Source organism: Brassica napus, chromosome C8, assembly GCF_020379485.1.
Source record: "Brassica napus cultivar Da-Ae chromosome C8, Da-Ae, whole genome shotgun sequence".
NCBI classification, from domain to species: Eukaryota; Viridiplantae; Streptophyta; class Magnoliopsida; order Brassicales; family Brassicaceae; genus Brassica; species Brassica napus.
In genome coordinates, this window is record NC_063451.1 from 33,184,919 (window position 1) to 33,206,129 (window position 21,211).

The following is a 21,211-nucleotide window of genomic DNA, read 5'->3' on the forward strand; positions in this document are numbered from 1 at the left end:
CACTAAACCATCCTCTCAGTTGCTCTGCCAAACTGTCAAAGCGTTCTTCTCAACATTTTTCTCTATTGATTTTGTGAGTAGAAGTTTTGAATTTTGTCTTCTTTTTTTTTTAATAAGAAGTGTTAAATCTGAGACTTCTTATGGTTTTGAAAATATAATTTCCTTTTTTTATTCAAATCACATGCATTATTTTGCATGTAAAGTCGGATCAACCGATTTGTTTTTCATTTTTCTTAATACTTATCAGAGACACCATTATTATTATAACAAAGTTTATATTACATCAACAATGTTATGTTTACAATACTTACAGTCTAAAACTATTGAGAATTGTAGATGTCCAAGGTACTGTATCCACAATATTATATCTACAAAATTATTGTTTTAGATAAGCATACTAGGTCGTGTTCAAAAAAAAAAAAAAAAAGATAAGCATACTAGGTTGTTTAAGAAAAAAGAATAAGCATACTAGATATAAGAAATTATAACCAAATTGATAACAACATTGAAACAATATAGTGTTTACATGGAAAAACAGTTTCAAAAAAAAAAAATATAGTGTTTACATGCAGTGGTGGACGTACTAGTAAATATATGGTGTTACATAACCCCCACAAATACTTATATTATTTAATTGCATATAAAATGAGAAAAAATACCAGCCTACTTGACAAAATGTGTCTATTAAACTCTCTAAACCAAGATTCAATACAACTTTCTAAACCAAGATTCAATACATCTGTATCTTTTGACCCTTTCAATACTTGATTGAACCCGGTTTAAATCTTCGTGAGTGCGTCACTGTTTATGTGGAAATATTCTATAGTTTATGACCTCTTTTCATATAATTTGCTAAATAATATTTTCTCCGTTTTATTAAGTTAAAAGTTTTAGAGAAAAATTAATTTTTTAAAAATTATTTCACAAAAATAAACTTTTTATATTTTCTATAAAAAAGTTGTAATCTTCAAGAAAATTAATTGATTTTATTGAGTTACTATTGATTAAAAAATATTAAAAATTAAAATTACAGAAACGATACATTTATAGTGTTTTTAATATGTATGAAAACACTAAAATCTATGTTTGTGAAATGGAAAAAATAAAAAAGTGAAATCTGATTAGATTGTATCTTTTATTAAGGTGTTTATCTATCGTAATTCGTAAACTGATATATGAGGTATAAAGAAAACCTTTAATTTATGTGATCTACTTTTCACTAATGATTATAGTATACAAAAATTCAAAACACAATCATGAATAAAAAGTGAAAACTATTCTGTAGTTACGATTTCTTTGACTATGTCACTATGAGGTAAAAGAACCTTTAATTTATGTGATCTACCTTTCACTAATGATCATAATATACAAAAATTAAAAACAAAATCATAGATAAAAAGTGAAAACTATTCTATAGTTACCATTTTTTTGACTATCTAATTATATTTTTGTTTTAGTCATACCTAGTTATAATTTAGTTAGATGAAATATGGAATGAGGTACAAGATATTTATTATAAAATCAGCATCACTAGACCACACACGTAAAAAGCCAAGAGAAAAACATTACATTTGTCCGGAACATCATGGTCCAATGGTAAGTACGGGCTCATTCCTGCACCCAGGTTGTGAGTTCGAACCCTGCCGGAGGGAACTACCTCATGATGTCTCTGGACACCCCACACGGATATGGGTCCATGCTTTAAGGCTCATTTGCATACCTAGAGAGAGGATCTATCTGTGGGCTGCACCTCCCCTTGGGGATTAGTCTGGGCCCTTCCATAGGCCCGGGATACCCCCAGGATAAAAAAAAAAAAAAACATTACATTTTCTTTTTTGACTGTTTCCTTTTCTACTCTCAATGATTAAGCGAAACAGTTTAACCCAAAAAGAGAAAAATACCCCTCAAAAAATAAAACAAGATTTTTCTTTTGAATATTAATTAAACTAAGAAATACTAAAAGGAACATAATCAGAGGGTAGGGGGGTTATTGGGAGATAAAAGTTATTTAGATTGGGAGAGGAACATAATCAGAGGGTCAACTTCTGAGTTTCGCTCCTTCATTGGACTGAGTGGCTCTTCTCCCTCTGCAAGTAAACAAACATACAGAGGTCTTATACTAAGGCATTACCATTTACCACTAAGGAAACTCCATTTACTCTTGAATCAGGGGAGTTGTGTGTGACTATCCCAAACGCCGTTGTCGAGAAAAACAAGAAAGCATGGGAATGTTTTATTGTTGGACAATTCTATGAGGATTCACCCCCTAAAGGAGCAGTTCATGCCATTGTCAACGGTATTTGGAGTAGACAAAGGCGTGATATTTCAGTATCAAAGATGGAAGGGAATGCTTTCCTTTTCCGAGTCCCCTGCCCGAACCCAAGAAGAAGAATCCTGGCACAGAGCTTCTGGCAAATAGATGGACAGACGATGTTCGTTGCAAAGTGGTCCCCCGGCATACAGCAGAATAAACCGGAGCTTGAAATGGTTCCTGTCTGGCTTGAGCTCACGGGTGTTCCACTACAATTTTTCAACCGGGACGCTCTCAAGGAAATTGCTGGTCTAGTGGGTCATCCTGTTCGACTCCACCCTTCCACAGAGAACCTGACAGACATTGAAGTGGCGAAGGTTTACACTATTATCGATCCAAGGAAACCTATCCCAGAGTATGTGAATGCGAGATTCGAGAGTGGAGACATATCTTGTATCTCAGTATCAAGTCCGTGGTTGCCATCACTCTGCTCATATTGCAAGAAGGTCGGACACACGATCTCCAGGTGTAAGTCTGCTCCGAGAACCTGCACGGTATGCAACTCGGCTAAGCACACAACAGCAAACTGCCCACGGAAAAACAACGAGGCAGCCAAAGGAAAAATGATCTTAAAGCGACCTCATCCCCCTTCTCGAAACTTGGTTTACAAACCTATTGTGAACCAAAACAACGATACTCGGCCTAAAGCAAAGGAAATCTCAGTGAGCAAGAACCTCCCTCTTTCAAACAACCAGCCTCAAGCTGTGGAAAAGGGTGAATGTTCCAAGGCCTCCATCAACAATGCTTTACCTGCTAACCCTTTCTCTGCCTCGGGCGACAAGTTAGAGGTAGGAGAAATCTGTGTTGATCTCACTGGATTTGGGGGATCAAACCATTCTCACACCTCTTCATCCAGTGAGGACTCGCTGCCGGACTCTCTAACTGGATCTGGGGATGAAGACGAAGATAAATCAAATGACGGTCATGACAAATATATTGAGGTGATCTCTAAAAGGTTTAAAAGGCAATCGAAGTATAAGGAAAAGGCCAGGGCTAGAGGCCCTCCAACCCTCTAAATTTTTACCTCTTTTATGGATCTTTTTTGTTGGAATATAAGAGGATTTAATGATAATGTAAAGCGGCGTGGTTTTAGGAAATGGATGAAGAAATATAACCCTATTTTCGGAGGTCTCATAGAGACGCATGTACAGCCGGTTAATGCTGCGACTATAGTATCTCGCACGCTTCCGGGATGGTTTTGTGAAAACAATTATGAGTTTTCAGACATGGGAAGAATCTGGATCATCTGGCACCCTTCTGTCACTGTTACAATTCTTTCCAAATCACTGCAACTTGTCAACTGCAAAGTTAAGCTCTCCCACAATCAAATGGAGCTGATTGTCTCGATTGTTTATGGTACAAATGACCAGGTGGAAAGACGCGCCCTCTGGTCTGAAATAGAAACATCTTCATGTCACCCTCAAATATCAGGAAGACCCTGGCTTGTAATGGGTGATTTCAATGAAATCATATCACCCTCCGAGCACTCCAAGTATGATCAATACACAAGCAAACGGGGCATGAGGGATTTCAGTGATTGCCTTCATCGCAGCGGCCTCTCCGACATTCCCTCGTGTGGGAACGCTTTCACTTGGACTAATCGACATATCTCCAAGAAGCTTGACAGGATTCTTGTCAATGATTCATGGCTGCAGACCTTCCCACAAAGCATTGGAGTGTTTGGGGAGCCTGGTATCTCAGATCACAGCCCCTGCTGTGTATTCTTGGATCAAAATAAGCCAAAACAGAAAAGACCCTTCAAGTATTTTGCCCACCTGGCACAGCACCCGGATTTCTCTTCTCTAATCAAAGAGTGCTGGAATGCTTTTCAGTGGATCTCACCAGCTCCGAGTCTCAAAAAAGTTGAAGGAGTTAAAACCTGTGATTAGGAACTTCAGCAAGGAAAATTATTCTGATCTAGAGAAGCGAGTTTCTGAGGCTTTTGAGGCTCTAATCTGCTGCCAACGTTTAACTCTGTCTAGTCCTTCACCGATAAATGCAGAAGCTGAGAAAGCTGCTCACCAAAAATGGTCTACTCTTGCAAAAGCAGAAGACTCGTTTCTCAGACAGCGTTCTCGGATACAGTGGACGACACTAGGTGATGCCAATACGGTTTTCTACCATAGAGTTATAAAGGCAAGAAGAGACCACAACCAGATTGTTTTCTTTATAGATGATAATGATATTATCATTGACGACCTCGATGCCATAAAAGCCCATGCTGTAAGCTACTATCAGGACATGCTCGGAGGTATTTTGGTCCCGACAATTTCGTCCCCGCAAGATATTGCAGCATTGGTACCAATCAAATGTGACTCGATTTCAATTTCTCTCATTGAGGCGCCTTTCAGTGCTCAGGAGATCAAGCTGGCGTTCATGTCTCTCCCTAAAAATAAGGCACCAGGGCCTGATGGTTACCCGGGGGAGTTTTTTACCGCACATTGGGACATTGTTGGGGCAGATATGATCAAGGCAGTAGGCGAGTTCCTTCAGACAGGGCAATTACTGCAGCAATGGAACTCCACTATTCTCACTTTAGTCCCGAAGAAAACGAATGCCTGCAAGATCTCTGACTTCCGGCCGATCTCTTGTTGCAATTCAGTCTATAAAGTGGCGTCAAAGCTTCTTGCAAACCGCCTAAAGCAGGTCCTCCCAAGGCTCATCTCTAATGTCCAGTCTGCCTTCATACCAGGTCGTTTGCTTGTAGAAAATGTCCTGCTCGCCACTGAGCTTGTGAAGGGTTATAACTGGAAGGCAATCTCAAAGCGTTGCATGCTTAAGGTAGATCTTCGAAAGGCTTTTGATACGCTTAACTGGAGCTTCATCCTCAACACTCTCGAGGCAATGGATTTCCCTCCTATGTTTAGGCAACTAATAGAGCAGTGTATCACGACAACACGTTTCTCGGTTGCAATAAACGGTGAACTCTGTGGTTATTTCAGGGGAACTAAAGGACTAAGACAAGGTGACCCCCTCTCACCATATCTTTTTGTCTTAGCTCTTGAAGTATTTTCTCAGATGCTACGCGGGAAGTTCAGTGATGGATCTATTGGGTATCATCCAAAAGCCTCCTCACCGTGTGTCACACATCTAGCATTCGCAGATGATATTATGGTATTTTTTGATGGAGAGAAACCGTCTCTGGAAGCAATTGCAAGGACTTTCGATTCTTTTGCAAGCTGGTCTGGGCTAACAATGAACAGAGCGAAGACGGAACTATACACGGCAGGTCTGAACCAGAATGAATCTAACGACTTGGAAAGTCTAGGATTCACACTTGGTTCATTACCTATAAGGTGTTTGGGGCTGCCACTGATGCACATGAATCTCCGGATTACCGATTATAGACCACTGCTTGATAAGCTTAAGGGCTGTTTCACTGCATTGTCCACTAAGGCTCTATCTTTTGCAGGAAGAAAACAACTACTGTCCTCCGTCATCTATGGTACCATCAACTTTTGGACATCTGTTTTCTTATTACCGAAAGGGTGCTTGAAGCAAATCCAGTCCCTATGCTCAAAGTTTCTGTGGAGTGGTAAGATCACAGGAAACGCTAACGTCAAAATTTCATGGACTACAGTCTGCCTACCAAAACGTGAAGGGGGATTAGGCCTTCGTGATTTCGGCTTGTGGAACAAAACACTTTGTCTGAAGTTGATTTGGAGGCTGTTCGATAGTACTGACTCGCTCTGGGCTGATTGGATAAAAGAAAACAGAATGTCTGGTCGGAACTTTTGGGAGATTGATGAGAAAAAGGCGACATCATGGACATGGTGCAGTCTATTAAAACTGAGACCTCTTGCAGCTCTGTTCCTGCGGGCTGAACTGGGTAACAGTGCAACTATCAGTTTCTGGTGGGATCATTGGACTCCTCTAGGGCCTTTGATTAAGCGTTTTGGTCTCAGGGGTCCTCTTGAGATTTCTATTCCAATAAATGTAGTTGTCTCAGATGTTTATGTAGAGGAAGGTTGGCGCCTTAGGGGAGCGCGCTCTCCTGCTGCTGAGGAGCTCCAAATTCATCTTACCACTATCAACCTGCCCCAGCCATCTCAAGATTCAACCAATGAAGACTCTTACTACTGGGAGATTGCAGGGTCCAAGACCAAAGGTTTCTCAACAAAGGAGACTTGGGAGGTACTCCGTCCACGAGAGCAGGTAAAAGATTGGGCCGCATCCGTCTGGTTTAAAGGTGCTGTACCACGACAAGCTTTCACTCACTGGGTTGCTCAGTACGATCGTCTCCCTACAAGGGAAAGATTGGTAAGTTGGGGCTTACAAGTTCCTCTTTGCTGCTGTCTATGTAACTCGATGGTTGAAAACAGAGACCATGTTTTCCTGAGATGCAATTGGTCAGGGCAACTCTGGAATATGATCCTGCGAAGGTTGGGTCTAAGACAACTAGCTTTCCACACATGGACGGCGTTCTCGGAGTGGATTAAGCTAAGAAGCTCACATTGCTCTAGGCTCCTTAAACGTCTGGTCTCCCAAGCAACAATATACAATATCTGGATTGCAAGGAACAGAAGACTTCATGACAACAACAACTCAAATCCAGCCCAAGTGTTCAAGATCATAGACCGCCAAGTCCGAGACATCATTCTGGGACATCGGCACCAACGAAAATTCAGTGGCCTAATGCAAGATTGGCTCGCTTTTGAGTAACAACACCAGCCACTTCCATTCATCTGGAAGCTCTTTTGACTAGACCGAGCCTTGTTTTTATTATTTTTGCCAAGGCAAATTCTAGAATGTTTAAAAACTATTGTATCTTTACGATCCTGCTTCATTAATATGAAAATTCACATTTTGGCAAAAAAAAAAAGATTATAAGACCGTAAGAGAAGAAGTAACGCACTTGGGTTTTCGGAGATGACCATAAGGCGCCGTTGTAATATAGAAGCTACGAATATGAAGATTGAGCACATACCAAACATGATTGTGATCGGAAACGCATCAACCTGCACAACCACAAGCTTTTTTATAGTAAAAAAAAAACAAAAAGATTTATGTGAAGAAGAAGAAGACCGGACTTATTCTTACGTTGTACAAGATGATGCAGACAAAGAGGTTGAGCGGAACACGGAAGAAGTTCATTATGGTGCTTCTCGCTTCTTCAGGGATATACTGTGATCTCATCTTCATTATCGATGCCGAAAATATTCCTATACAAGCCTCAAAAACACAGAAACCAAGTAGCTGGATGGAGGAAGTTAATGACAAGCCTTCCTCTTTCACCTTTGACGGAGTCACCAAGACCTGACCAAACATGTTTTTATTATAAAAAATATTTGGTTAAACATAAGAGATAACAATGTAGGTTCAGACCCCTGAGAGATACACTTGTTGTAATGGGAAGCAGAAGAGAAGCAGCGGAGACTAGAAAGACGATTTGCATGTAGTTTTCTACTCTGAGAGATGAGCGAGCCATGAGACGAGCTGCAAGGGAGCTTCCCAACATCGAAGCCAACATGAAGGTTGCAAAGACGAAGCCGTGTGGGATTTCTTCATCGTTTGGGCTGAGAGCCGGTGTCCAGAGGAAAACAAATGTGTACATTGAGGCTTCGAACAGAGATTGAATAGCACCCAACAATGCAATCTTTTCATCTGATAAATAAACAAAGACTGTGTTAGAGATAATGAGGAAGCACAGTTTATATCAACAGTTTTTTAACGTAAACTTTGAACCTGCCTGAAGCAATTGCTATAGCAGCGACTTTGAACTGAGTCATCAAATCTTTGCTGTCAGATGGATCTCCGAAATTCTCAGACCATGTTGTCAATATGATGACCATTCCAATTGCAAGAAAGCAAGCAGCGGCGTCAAAGGGAGCAACAGGACCAAAGGAAAAAACGTCGACAAGTAAATTACCAAACAAGCCGGAAAGAATAGCCACCAGACCATTCCCAAAGAAAACAGTCTTGGAGATTGTCAGTGACAGCAACTGTTGGTCAAAGTTCCTTTGTGCATAGTTGTTCAGAAAAAGCAAAAAAAAAATCACATCAGCCATGGCTAACACTAAGAGTCTTTACTTTCTTCTACATCCAACTTTGAATAAAAAAAATTGCAAATGAGGTTTGCTATATTCTAGAACAATCTAATTTTGAGAAACTATTGTTTTTACAGCCATCAAGAATTGACTGTGCCACTCATCGAGAAGCAGACATTGCTTTGAGTTAGAATATGTTCTATCAAACCACTAACAAGCATCTAAGAAACATAGAGTTCGAACACCCAGCTAGACTCATGGTTCATAAGTAGAAAAAAATAAGAGAAAGACTAACCTTGTTGTGCTCAGCAATGAGCCAAGATTCGAAGGCAGAATTCAAGAGAGAAGTAGCAATACCACCCAAGATACGACCGACCATCAAAACTGTGTTCTGTGGAGAATGCTTGGTGATGCAGCTATGTAAACTATACAGTATGTACACATGCCCTCTTTCGACCCCTGAATCCAAAACACACACAGATAAAATAAGTTCTCCTCTGATAACACACGAAACTTGAACATAAAAAAAAAAAAAAACAGGAAAGAGGATTCTCACTGTTTGTGAGCAAGAGATCCAACAATGGTTCCAAAGAGCATAGAGGAGCCGAAACCAGCTATGAAAAGCTGACCAATATCTCGTTTACCAAAACCATAAGTGCTGTACAGGTAATACACATAAGGTCCCTGAAGCCAATCTCCAGCTGTAGCAGCAACACAAAACATATATCATAATGAATTGATCCATTTGACATAAATAACAAATCAATAATCTCTTCATGTTTATTATCCAAGAAGCTGGTGATACAATCTCATCTAAATCGAAAGCGAGAAGCAAGTGTTTGTAGATACGATTTTTTTGAAGTGGAGAGAAATAGGGGATGATGAGGTACGTACCCATCATGACGGAGAAGACGAGGACGTAACTGTTTTTGAAGGAATTGAAGGGAGAAGAAGTGTTTTGATCCTTGTTTCTCTTGCTCATTTCCAGAGCCGCTACTACGGCAGCCATCACTCCGAACACCAAGTAGTAGAATACCTCCATCGTTACTTTTGCTTCTCTCTCTATCCCACTCAGAGTTCGAGAGCCATAATAAGCCTACATATCCGGGTTATCGGATTAAAGTCAGATACGGATATTCAGTTGTAATAGGAAACAGATATCAGAATATTGGGAAAATGATAATTTAATTCCCGATATTTACACATTTCATTCCCCAACTATTGACTGACTATGCAACATATATAATTCCTTAACTGTATGTTGACTTAACAAAATCAGACGTCTAATTCGTTTGGCCTTTTTGTCTTGCTGAGTATTCTTTTGTTTAATCTAATTCCATGCATGTAAAAACTGGCAAAGCTCTTTAGTTCTCGCTTGTATCATTCATCCTGCACATACAACACAACTCTTGGCTTTAAGAGAAATGGAACTTACAACATTCGTTGCATAAACTGTACCTGGTAAAGAACAGATTTTATGGGAGGATCAATCTTCATTTCTTCCTCGAGCTATAATTTACGGAGTTACCACAGTCAATTTCAAAACTTAATCCCACAACATTGTTAATTCTAACAAATCTAGCAAATTGGAACCATAATGATTTGTCTCGCATTAGTCTTTGCTTTTAAAACGGTCTCGTTTCTTGTTTCCACTTTTCTCCACTTTAGCTTTTTTTTTTCGAAAGCATGATTAATGGGGGTTCTTAGGGTGGGGTTCTTATCGGAATATAAGAACCCCACCCTAATAACCCTCATTAATCATGCTCTAGGTCTCTTTATTTTCTTGGGAATTGTAGATAGAGTTGATGATCATTGGTTGACCTACCACAATGGTTGATCACCACACTCACATTTTGGTAAGCCAAGTTGTTTGTTTCCAAAGTTATGCAACATATTTAATTGATCCCCATGTACCAAACTCATTGTTAAGTTTCATTCGTGGGACCCTTTTTATATTTAAATCCCTAATCATAACAAATTAATACGACTGAGTGTTTACATCCACAAAAAGATTTTTGTCTAATTTCACATAAACACTCCCACTTATTAGATAGTTTAGTTCTTAAACACATTATGAAAACTAACATGGCAAACCAATATTAAAGAAACGCAACAAACTTACATTGGAAAGACTTCAAACCAAAGGAACTCACAAATGTAGTCTATAAGCATAACATCATTGCCTTCAACCAAATCACCAAACAAATTTTTCATCATCATTTTTTTCTTACGTTAATCACGAAAACGCGATCATTATTGACGTGTAAAATCATAATATAAAGAAGGCTAACAACTACGTTTTGGAATATATACGATACATTCTATGGAGACAAAGACGTGTAGAGATAAACAGTATATATAATATTCATATCACCAATTAGCTTATTCTTGAGCATATCATTTAACTACTTGTAAACAATGACATTCGTTCACCTACTGGTCTCTCTTCTCATCTGCATTACCTTCACGTCGTCTATCTCCGTCGTCCCTGACCCATCAACACAAGACCTAATCAACAGAATATGCAAACAAACAATCGACTTCCAGTTCTGTAATAAAACCATCACATCTCAGCTAATCAGACGACGCACATCCATCAAGACAATCGCGAAGCTAACCGCGGCAAAAGCATGGATCAACGCCATAGAAACGCTTGACAACATCGAAGGTTCTCTTCTTCCCAAAGCCAAAGACCGTAGAAGCAAAGAAGAGTTCGCTGCTTGCAGGAAAGCGTATAGATTGGTGGATGCTCATCTTGACAACGCGTTAAAGTATTTGTATCTTAAAGATTATCGGTTCATGAGAGCATATCAAGCTCTTGCGCTTGTGAATATTTCGATGTGTAGGACGAGTTTCTTTCACCCTACGCCTATGGTTTATGCGAACTGGAATATGAGGATCTTGACGGATATAGCGATTTATGCTGGCAAGATTCTTGCTCCTCCTCCTCCTCTAAGGACCAAGACCAAGAAGAAGACACCGTGAGGGTCATCGTTTCGGAGTCGAAGCTTGATTTTGTTACTTTTTATTATTGAATCCAGTAGATGTAAAAATCACTTTGATGGCATCATTTTTGTTTTATTGTTACATTTTCTTTATCTTGTTTTCGTTGGTAGACATGCCGGTAATGTTGTTAATAATTCTAGCTCCATTGCAATATTTGGGAAGAAAATAGCAGAATTGTATTTTTTTCGTAATGTTTTGGCAAGAAATTTCCACACACAAAACGTGTGTTGGAACCGTAACTTTCAAAATTTGACGCAACCACTAGACCAGCTTGTTGGATTTTAGTTTGGGACCAGGCCTGATCTCTTATTATGTGAATGCATTCTCGGAATTTTTTTTTATCTTTTATTCTTTTTTTTTTTTGAATGAATGTTAAATTTATTCATGCAAAAACATATTTACATCATGTGCAACTGTTTATGATTCAAAGAATCAGACTCATGAAAGTAAGAATAAAATTCCTAAGTTAGGGATCCATTGGAGTGAAAGCAGGCAAAGCCTAACAGTTTTATTTGCAAGCTTTGCTAGACACTGGGCTTCTCTTTCTTGTTCACCATATCGTCGAGCGTTGCGCTTTCTGAGTGTACAGCTGTTTGGAAAACATACCGGACAAGGAAGTTTTTAATGGGAGTGAGCCCAGGCCTGGTGATGATCACAATGAGTTGACTCCAGTATGTGGTGAATCTGTTTTGCAACAAACCCTCCGCAAGAGCCTTCCAGATCTGTCTTGTGTACCTGCAACCGAAGAAGAGATGTTCACGGGTTTCTTCAGCTGGATTACACAGAATGCATGTCGCGTTTATCCCAGTGTGCCAAAGCCGCATTTTATCTCCAGTTTGCAGTCTGTTGAGCGCAGCTATCCAGACAAGGAAGGAGAACTTTGGAGTTGAATGGGTGAACCAGATGCCTTTGCTCCAGTTGCAAGCTTGGCGGCTGTGGCGAATCTGTTCCTAGGTTTTTTTAGCAGAAAATTTATTTGCAAATCTGCCGTCCTCTTGCTTCCACAGAGCAATATCATCACCCTGATTCGTAGCTAACCGAAAAGACTCTATTTCATTATCCACCTCATTTAAAATGCTCACTTTGTGCCTTCTCCTTCTTCGCTGTCTACCAAGAACATCAGACACTAAGGCATTATCACCAATGCCTAAGTCAATCAGACCGCGATCACCAAGAGCAACTTTGAGGCAACCGAGCTTGGACCAGACATCATACCGGAAGGAGGTATGTTTCCCATTCCCAACTTCCATCCGAAGGAACTGTGTTGCAAGTTCTCGATGCTTGAGGAGTTTTCTCCAAACCCATGAGCCAGAGGTTGTAGTATTACTAACTGACCAAAAGGATCCCTTCCTGATGAGATAGCAATGAATCCAACGGACCCATAACGAAGCTTTTTCAGAGGAGATGCGCCATATTAGCTTCAAGCAGAAGACTGTGTTTATTTCCTTCAGTGGCCTTATTCCCAATCCTCCTTCACTTTTTGGCAAACATAGATCCTTCCAACAGACTTTTGCTTTATGTTTTGAGTTCCGGACCTGACCAAAGAAAAGCCGAACAGAGGCTCTCGATCTCCTTCAGACAACTACTAGGCAGGGTGAAAGCTTGCATCCAGAAGTTGGCCATGCTGGTAATGACGGAGTTGATGAGTTGCAATCTACCAGCATGGGAGAGAAATCTTCCGGTCCAAGACTTCATGCGCTTCCTGATCTTCTCAACCAGAGGCATGTAGTCAGTGATCATCATGCGTTTTGTGAGCAGGGGAAGACCCAAGTAGCGAACTGGTAGATGACCAGATGCCAAAGGAAAGTTGCTGAGGATCTCTGTCTATGTATCTACTGAAGTACCAGCGATGTACAGCGTTGACTTCTCCAGGCTGATGTTTAATCCATATATGGCGGCAAACTCTTCAAAAACTTTGAGTACTCCTTCTATAGAACGTTTGGTCCCATCAGTGAACACCATCAGATCATCAGCGAAACACAAGTGTGTTACCACGGCCTTGTCAAGCATGCTATATAAGACGTTGATGCAGATAACGAATAGATAAGGAGATAAGGCACAGCCTTGTCTTAGTCCTCTTTTGCTCTGGAAGTATCCCGCAAGTTCTCCATTGACCTAAACTGAGAAGGATGCTGTGCAGACACAAAGCTCCACCCAATGAACAAACTCTTCTAGTATGTTAAGTGCTCGCAAGGTATTCAATAGGAAAGGCCAATGAACAGAGTCAAAAGCCTTCGCTATGTCGATCTTCATTGCACAGCGGGGTGAGATGTCCTCCTTGTGATAGTCCTTAACAATCTCCGTAGCTAGCAACAGGTTCTCCACAAGCAGCCTGTCTTTGATGAAAGCCGATTGATTGTAGGAGATACACCGGGGAAGAGATCCTCTTAGACGGTTCACAATGATTTTTGAGATCACTTTGTAGATGACATTGCAGCAGGAGATTGGCTGATAGTCTCTCATCTCAGTTGTTGTGTCTGTCTTGGGAATTAGCGCGAGAATGGTTGAGTTGAGATCCTTCGGAAGGAAGCCCTTGCTGAAGAAAGACTGGACCGCAACAGTGAGATCTTTGCCTATTACACTCCAAGATGCTTTGAAGAATTCGGTGGTGAATCCATCTGGGCCAGGAGATTTGTTACTAGGCATTCGAAAGATCATGTCTCATACCTCTTCCTCCGTTACCAGTCGCGTGAGCATCGCCCTCTCATCATCAGAGCATCTAAAGGGTAATATCTCTTGAAGCTCCACAACTGATCTGCTCTGTATATCTGGCGGTTCACGGGAGAGAAACTCATGGAAAAATCTATCTGCCTCATGCTTGATTTCCTCTTGCGTTGTTGCCATGTGTCCAGAGGAACACTTTATCTCACGGATAGAATTCGTTGCTTCCCTGACCTTGGCATGATTATGAAACACCCTGTTATTTCTGTCTCCCACGTGAAGCCAATGAAGCTTTGATCGTTGCTTGAGGAGCTTCTCTTCAATATCTGAGATTCTCTACCATCTTTCAGCCGCTGCTTGTTCTGCACTCATATTCTCTTGACTCGGTTCTCTGAGAGTTTTCTCATGCCTTTCACAGAGAATCAACTAGGCTTCCTTGACTTTTTTTGATAATTCTCCCAGTTTCTCTTTGCTGAGTCTCCTAATCAGAGGCTTCAAAGCCTTGAGGGACTTTGAGAATCTGTAAAGGGCAGAAGTAGATTGGAAAAGAGGTTGACAGTCTTTCCAATAATCTGCAACTGTGTCAAGCAACTCCGGCATATCAGCAACTGCATTAGTAAATTTGAACGGTCTCTTCTTCCCAACTGCTTGAGTTGTTAGATGGAACCGTCCCCTAAGGTGATCTGAACAGCCACCAGCCTCAAAGACTCCATAAGCTTGGTTACGGTTATGGAGCCATTTCTCGTTGATTAGAATACGATCCAGTTGCTTACATATAATCCCTTCGTTACGCTTGTTGCACCAAGTGAATTTCAGTCCTTGATATCCCATATCCAAGAGCCTACAGTGCTGTATAACATCTTCAAAATCCCGCATACCCGATGTAGATACACCAGAATCTATATAGCTTGAGTGTTCCTCTCCGTCAAGAATCTCATTAAAATCACCCATGAGAATCCATTCTTTGTTTTTGAAGATAGGAGAATTCTGGTGAGCTTCGATGTCTCTCCATAGTTCCTTTCTTTTCTCCGCCGTGTTATCAGCATAGATGAACGAGCAGAAGAACTCCTCCACTTCCCCTTCCATTTGAACAGAAACAGTAATGATCTGATCAGTTTTTTTTACAGGCGTTAGTCTGACTTGTGAACTCCATAATATCCAAAGCCTTCCCCTTCTATTAAACTCATAATTATTCATAAAAGACCATCCTGGAAAAACAGAAGACACAATTTGCGCCGCCTTTCTCTCCTTTACTCGTGTTTCAATTAAACAGCCAAACTTGAAGTCATTTCTCCTGATCCATTTCCTGACAACAGTGTGCTTAGAAGGTTTATTGAATCCCATGATGTTCCAGAAGAATCCAGTCATTGAGAAGATTTGCGAGTACTTCGCTTTCCTAGGTGACTAGGAGGTTCTGAGTCCTTGCCTGAGATCTCAGGAATGACCCGGTGATTTGTCTTTGAGACTCTTGGTAAAGAAAGAAGAAGAGTAGTTCCCTGCATTGAGCTTCCGCCTACTGCAGTTGTTACTTCATCTTGCTTGACACTGACTGTTTCCTCTTTTCTTTCAACTGCATTTACGGTAGTCTCAACCTCCACCAGAGATGCAATATCGATATTTTCCTCCACTTCCTGAGTCTCCATCCCCTTGTCTACTGCATTTATCTCCTTTCCTTGGCTCAGCAACTCTCTGTTGTCATCTATGTCGTTCAGAGCTGAGTACCGTGAGGGTGTCGCAATTCTCACCTGACCATACTTGAGTGTTGCTTTCGGACTTCTACTGGCTTTCCCCGGAGTAACGTTAGCCCAATCTGTGACCAATTCCCCCTCCTCTATCTCATCTTCGTTGTCCTCCCTTTCCTTCTCTGTTATTACTTTCATGTTGTTTTCTACTTCCACTGCTTTTCCAGTTTGGGCTTGGACCCTCTCTGTCTGTTGTGACTCCATCCCCTCAAGTTCTGATATCTCCAAAGTTTGTTTTGATGCCTCCTCTACTTCTTTTGAAACCTCCATTATTTGTTTTTGAGGCTCCTCAATTGTTGGAACCTCCTCTGTTTGTATTGAAACCTCCACGACTTGTTTTGATATCTCGGTTGTGTGCTCTGGAACCTCCACTACTTGCTTTGAGACCTCTGTGTTTCCTCTGTAACCCTCTGCTATTATCTCTTTTACAGATTTTGTAGTCCCATCCTTCTTATTCATAATGCAGACCTTCTCGATATTTCCCTATTTCCCACACGTATGGCACCGGAGTGACAGACGAGGGTAGCTGAACTCCACCAGAAACGATTTCCCATCTTTTGTAAAGTTGATCTCTTTGGGAAAATCCTTTGCAAGATCAGCGTTTACAAACACTTTTGCTACCTTGAAGTTGGAGCATGAAGCCGTTTCTGGGTGTAGTCTGACCGGGAAGCCTTTTTATCGTTCTTTGCAAAACAATGCGTTTTTCTGTCTTTATCTTCCTCTTTTTCACCAGTTTCCTTCTTTTATTCTTTCTTGTAGCCTTTTTTTTTTGTTAAGTATGTGAATTTCATTAACTTAATAATGAGGCAATGAGATACAATAGGCTTCCACGAATCTAATCCTAATGAATCTAAGACGCTACGTCGACAAGACAAAGCAGTGGAGCCTTAGCAAGCCACAAAAAAAGGTAAAAAAGACTCACTAAGACTAATAAGGTTCGAACACAACCATGAGGATGTGAATAAAGCTTAGCTAATTAAACAGATTGAAAGACAACCTTTTAGCTAACAGTAGACCAAAGTGAAGATTTTGAAGCCGGAACCTGCATCAAAATCGCTCGGATCAATAGAGAATCGCAACCGGAGAACAGTCCGAGGGACCGCGGACCGTCCCGAAGGTGACTTCAACAGAAGGATAGGCGAAGCAGGGTCGGCAAGTCCTGGTCCGGCCATCGCAAGCAGTGAAGTCCACTCCAGATATTGCTATCTCAAGAAGCTGCCACGCCTTGCTCTGAGAATTCTAGCTGGTGTAAAGAAACCAGTAGATGAAGTACAGGTGGGATACTTGCAGGCGGAAGCAGAGGTTTAATCGGCTGGACTCTGGTCCCACCACACGAGCAGAGCACAAAGGATTCCGGCATCAGAACACCAAGAGAGGCAAAGGACAGCGGCCAACTTCTTTCTGAAGCTTGAGGAACAGAGGAGCAAAAGCTCCTAATAGCAGGCGAACAGAGAGAATAAACTCAACAAAACACCAGATGGTTATCGAGAAGCCATTACCGAGAAGAAGTCCCCGACGATAAGCCTCGATATCGCCTTTTCAACTTGGAACAAGAGGGGGAAGTTCTTACCAAAGCGGTCGCAAGAGGAGACAGGGGAAGACGGTGGAGACAGCAACTGACCAGAACGGCGAAGGCGACGCAAAGCCACTCTGGCGAACCTTCCTAGAGAGATCTGACCCAGATCTACTCAAAGTCAAACCCTAGATCTACCCGCTATACGATGCCTCCAGCTCAGATCTGGCTCACCACGACCTCGCCATCTCTCCAAGGAGGCTGAGGACTCCCACCACCGCTGGTTTGAATCGCATGGTCCCGCCGCAACCCGACGATAAACAGAGGAGATGAAGCAAGGAGGAAGTGGAGAAGACGAAGCTTGAGAGGGTAGAGGCTAGGACGTTTTGGACTAAATATCTATTGGGATGTAAATTGTCTCTTCGAAGTTGTTCAAGACAGGAGTGCCAAAGTTCAACCTCAAGCCGGTGTTATGAGTCATCATGATTTTCAATGAATCTAGGGCCAGGTTTAATAACTTGATAAGAGTCATTTACGAAGTGGCTAAGTTCCATTATTTACTTCCAGAAAGACTAGTCAGTATATGTTTGGACATAAATCTAATAATTACCACAAAATAGTTATACATTACTACACCAACGTTGACAACATGAAAAAAAAAAAAAAAAAAAAAAAAACGTTGACATACATGGTTTCATCAACATAAATTCCAAAAATAGAAATAACCAACGAAAACGCCGGTTTATAGTTCATAAGATATCCGATAAGGATGTTGTCAATTACTATGAACAACCCCATGTAAATATATTCGAACAACATAACAGGATTCATGCAAGTGGATAGTAAGCAAAATGGGCCAAACCACACGTTCCTTCAGGTGCATCCACGTCTCTCTTGATTCTCATGTAACCATTTTCTCCCCAATTTTCTCCCCATGAGTTCTTCAATAACCAGTACTTAGTCCCTTCTTCACTAATCCCATAACCAACAATCGTAACCGCATGAGTCTGGTGCGTCCCACAGTACTCTCCGTCAAATATCCCCCCGGAGTATTGCATAAACGCAGCCCCTGATCCAGCTATCGCCACAGAAACAGGCTGTTTAGACACCGCTTTTAGCAATGCTTCCTCGTCATCACTTGGAACCGTCTCGTATCCGCTTATGGTAGCAGCAACGAAATCAGTAACTTGGGTGGCTGAAGAACATGTTCCTTGTGATTCTTGGTAAGGATAGTTATCCTCCGTGGTGATTCCTTGGTTGTTAATAATGTACTCGAAAGCTTTTGACATTATCCCTCCATTGCATCCATTGTTAAAGTCTCTGCTACAATCCACCAGCTGCTGTTCCGACAGGGATACAAGATCACCTTTTGCAATCTTTGTAATACCTTCCACGGCTGCCACCGCCGAGAAAGCCCAACAACATCCTGTTCCATATTTCCAGAAATTTCATATTATATTCTCTCTTGAACTGTGATAAGAAAGAAACACACAAAAATTTGGTGGACCACATGTGGTCTAATGATTGCACCAATGTTCAAGAAATCGGTAGATGGTAATTAGGCGTTAACATTAACATTTAGGCGGATTATTCGGGCTTTACGTCAATGCATTCTTTATTTATTATATGTCTTATATTTATATTACATATATTAAGTTTTATGTGTTTAATTTCAAATTACTTTAATGAAATATTTAAAAATTAGATATAGAAAAAACAAAATTGGAGAGAAAAATATAATCATTTATTTATAGAAATAATTGATGGTGAAGATGGTATAATTAAATTAGTCATCATCTATTTTTATGTTAAGTGATTTAACAGATTTAAATCAGATTAGATCGATTTAAAATTTTTAACTGATTTAGACAATTTTAACCGATTTAAGCAATTTAAATCAGATTTTTAGAAAATCGTTTCGGTTATTACTGATTTGCCGTATAGGCGGGATGCCTCATAAGGTGGCACCTGAACTTTAGAACATTAATTTGTACTATATAGTGTTAGCACTTTGTACTAGTATCAAGTATCAACACGTTGTGTCATCATTTTAATCTAAATCTAGTCAAATACGTATTGTTAAAAAAAATTAGAAGGTACTGTATAGTATATAGAGTTATGATAATTAATTACCACATTGGCCTTGGTTCTTAACGGAAGTAACGGCCCCCTCCTGTCTCCAGTCCAAGCTCTCACCGGTTTCACTGACATTTTCATATCTAAACGACATAGTCTTGTCGGTTTCTGAAACTTCGTTCGTACCTTCGGGGACCACTAGGCCCATGTACTTTGCCAGGAACTCCTTGTCGGTGAGATCAGAAAACTGGTTGACATCCAACTTGAATGTTATGTTCGTATTCATGTTGAATGTCTCAACGAACTCTAAGTTCTTCTTAAAGATCTCGAATCTACTAGCTTGTTCAGAATTGTCGGAGTAAACACGATGGAATCGAGACATCCATTGCACATGTTTCTCCATGGCAGAAGCTTTGAAGAGTCCTCCACGAGATGTGGCTCCAGAGGTTATGTAACTCAGCACAATGGACATAATCAAGAAAACGAACGAAGCCATTCTTTTAGATAGAGAAAAGTAGGAGATGTTTTCTATAAATGCTTTGGTTTATATGACTTGGTTGGCAAGAAACTATGGTAACGTGGTCTTATATAGAGATTATAGATTAGTGTATGAAGTGAGGTGCATATACGGTGCATGTTTTTCCGTTTGAATATTCTACATGTTATGAAGAAGATATTTTAATAGCTTCACGTTGCTAATTTTCTACAGGTTACGAAATCAAGTCAATGCCCAATACGTACGTATATATTTTTTTCTGCTTTTGAGAAGAACAAGACAATATAGGTTCGCGCAATCTACAGACGTTTGTTGGGGTCTGGCCGTAGATACCGCAACTTCCAAAGTTCAAATTTCATTTTTCTGAATTAAAAATTATTCGTTTTGTTGTGTTCAGTTTTTCAAAAGAGATTTACTATCAAAAACTAAAAGAAGTATAAGCACTACAAAAGATTTACTAGAAATATAGCGAACGATGACACGATACTCCGTGTGTTAGCTCTCAAAAGGTTACATGAATACGACTGATATCCAATCCGAGAGCTATATTAACGCATGATGATTAGGCTGAGTAAAGTGTGTAGCCCAATTAGTTAGGAATTTTTATTATAAGAAACTAGGAAACAGCGGCAATGGAATTTTTTACTATAAAAATATTTAATATTAATTAAATGTATATCTTTAATAAAAATTATTAAAATTTTTTTTTTCATTTAAGTAGAAAAAATATTAGTTAAAATATGAGAATGTAAAATATATGTCACAAATTAACTACAAATTGGTTGTTGAATTTAGAGTGAAAATACGTAATTAAACCATCAAAATAAATGTTTCAAACAAAATTGTTCGCTTAAATAATATATCAATTGAAATATATAATGTTTTAAAAGTATAAAAAGAAGGTAAAAGTTCTAAAAGAATTTGAAAACACAGGCTGCTGCTAACACGTGACTAGTCTGGACCCACTTCGATGGGGGCTGGATACCTATGTATAGTTCAAAAAAAAAGAAAAAAAATTAAAGAAAGGATAAAGAAATCTATTAAAAAAATTTTTTTGTAGTTACACTAAAAAATGGAATTTATAACATGTAACAAAATTGTGATAGTTTAACAACAAATTTTGAAAGTACTATAAATGAAATAAAAAAAACCGGTTCATGTTCTAATTTGGTTCTTTGGTTTTAGAAGTTTAGGATCCGTTTGGGTATTTAGAAAATTCAGTTTGGTTTCGGTTCGTTTTTTCCGGTTCTCGGTTCGGTTCATCTAACAAAGTTAGGAACCAACTAATATCCAAAATAATTTGGATCCTATTAAGTTCTTGTTTGGTTCTGTTTTTTTAGTTAATTCAAGTAAAAAGTTATCAATTTAAGATTTTTAATTAAATATCAGATTTTTTTTGTATTTTTGGATAAAAATTTA

At 39.9% G+C, this 21,211-nt stretch overlaps 6 protein-coding genes across 6 annotated transcripts; 1 reads left to right on the forward strand and 5 right to left on the reverse strand.

Annotated features, from left to right (window-relative positions):
• Positions 1-479: 479 nt before the first annotated feature.
• Positions 480-10,415, reverse strand: LOC106399947 (molybdate-anion transporter-like). Its single transcript, XM_048766092.1, has 6 exons — positions 9,193-10,415; positions 8,855-8,999; positions 8,001-8,757; positions 7,650-7,915; positions 7,352-7,567; positions 480-7,269 (listed from the first exon to the last, which is right to left on the reverse strand). Exons 3-6 carry the CDS (start codon positions 8,317-8,319, stop codon positions 7,111-7,113), a joined length of 960 nt encoding a protein of 319 aa, XP_048622049.1. The 5' UTR covers positions 8,320-8,757; positions 8,855-8,999; positions 9,193-10,415; the 3' UTR covers positions 480-7,110.
• Positions 8,439-9,340, reverse strand: LOC106397916 (molybdate-anion transporter-like). Its single transcript, XM_048766931.1, has 4 exons — positions 9,193-9,340; positions 8,855-8,999; positions 8,594-8,795; positions 8,439-8,519 (listed from the first exon to the last, which is right to left on the reverse strand). Exons 1-4 carry the CDS (start codon positions 9,338-9,340, stop codon positions 8,439-8,441), a joined length of 576 nt encoding a protein of 191 aa, XP_048622888.1.
• Positions 10,416-10,585: 170 nt separating the features above from the next.
• On the forward strand, positions 10,586-11,495 carry LOC106417770. The gene has a single exon (XM_013858522.3). The coding sequence runs from the start codon at positions 10,717-10,719 to the stop codon at positions 11,281-11,283; it is 567 nt and encodes a 188-aa protein (XP_013713976.1). The 5' UTR covers positions 10,586-10,716; the 3' UTR covers positions 11,284-11,495.
• A 333-nt stretch (positions 11,496-11,828) lies between these two features.
• LOC106416947 lies at positions 11,829-14,148 on the reverse strand. Its single transcript, XM_013857822.1, has 6 exons — positions 13,972-14,148; positions 13,525-13,851; positions 13,149-13,419; positions 12,840-13,082; positions 12,387-12,775; positions 11,829-12,254 (listed from the first exon to the last, which is right to left on the reverse strand). The coding sequence occupies exons 1-6, from the start codon at positions 14,146-14,148 to the stop codon at positions 11,829-11,831; spliced, it is 1,833 nt and encodes a 610-aa protein (XP_013713276.1).
• Positions 14,149-15,329: 1,181 nt separating this feature from the next.
• Positions 15,330-16,166, reverse strand: LOC106416948. Its single transcript, XM_013857823.1, has one exon. It carries the CDS (start codon positions 16,164-16,166, stop codon positions 15,330-15,332), a length of 837 nt encoding a protein of 278 aa, XP_013713277.1.
• Positions 15,926-20,549, reverse strand: LOC106417852 (zingipain-2-like). Its single transcript, XM_013858580.3, has 2 exons — positions 19,354-20,549; positions 15,926-18,646 (listed from the first exon to the last, which is right to left on the reverse strand). Exons 1-2 carry the CDS (start codon positions 19,790-19,792, stop codon positions 18,048-18,050), a joined length of 1,038 nt encoding a protein of 345 aa, XP_013714034.1. The 5' UTR covers positions 19,793-20,549; the 3' UTR covers positions 15,926-18,047.
• Between the last annotated feature and the right edge of the window lie 662 nt (positions 20,550-21,211).

Coding starts and splice junctions, on each gene's coding strand:
- LOC106399947 (XM_048766092.1), bottom strand. CDS start 8,319: ATGGCTGATGTGATTTTTTTTTTGCTTTTTCTGAACAACTATGCACAA. Junction 7,916..8,000: donor TGCTATAGCAATTGCTTCAG/GCAGGTTCAAAG, acceptor TTTATTTATCAG/ATGAAAAGATTGCATTGTTG. Junction 7,568..7,649: donor TGCTTCCCATTACAACAAGT/GTATCTCTCAGG, acceptor ATGTTTGGTCAG/GTCTTGGTGACTCCGTCAAA.
- LOC106397916 (XM_048766931.1), bottom strand. CDS start 9,340: ATGGAGGTATTCTACTACTTGGTGTTCGGAGTGATGGCTGCCGTAGTA. Junction 9,000..9,192: donor CGTCTTCTCCGTCATGATGG/GTACGTACCTCA, acceptor TTGCTGCTACAG/CTGGAGATTGGCTTCAGGGA. Junction 8,796..8,854: donor GGATCTCTTGCTCACAAACA/GTGAGAATCCTC, acceptor GTGTGTTATCAG/AGGAGAACTTATTTTATCTG.
- LOC106417770 (XM_013858522.3), top strand. CDS start 10,717: ATGACATTCGTTCACCTACTGGTCTCTCTTCTCATCTGCATTACCTTC.
- LOC106416947 (XM_013857822.1), bottom strand. CDS start 14,148: ATGGCAACAACGCAAGAGGAAATCAAGCATGAGGCAGATAGATTTTTC. Junction 13,083..13,148: donor GTCAACGCTGTACATCGCTG/GTACTTCAGTAG, acceptor GTCATCTACCAG/TTCGCTACTTGGGTCTTCCC. Junction 12,776..12,839: donor TTCGGCTTTTCTTTGGTCAG/GTCCGGAACTCA, acceptor CAAAAAGTGAAG/GAGGATTGGGAATAAGGCCA.
- LOC106416948 (XM_013857823.1), bottom strand. CDS start 16,166: ATGAATAAGAAGGATGGGACTACAAAATCTGTAAAAGAGATAATAGCA.
- LOC106417852 (XM_013858580.3), bottom strand. CDS start 19,792: ATGGCTTCGTTCGTTTTCTTGATTATGTCCATTGTGCTGAGTTACATA. Junction 18,647..19,353: donor TAAGAACCAAGGCCAATGTG/GTAATTAATTAT, acceptor AATATGGAACAG/GATGTTGTTGGGCTTTCTCG.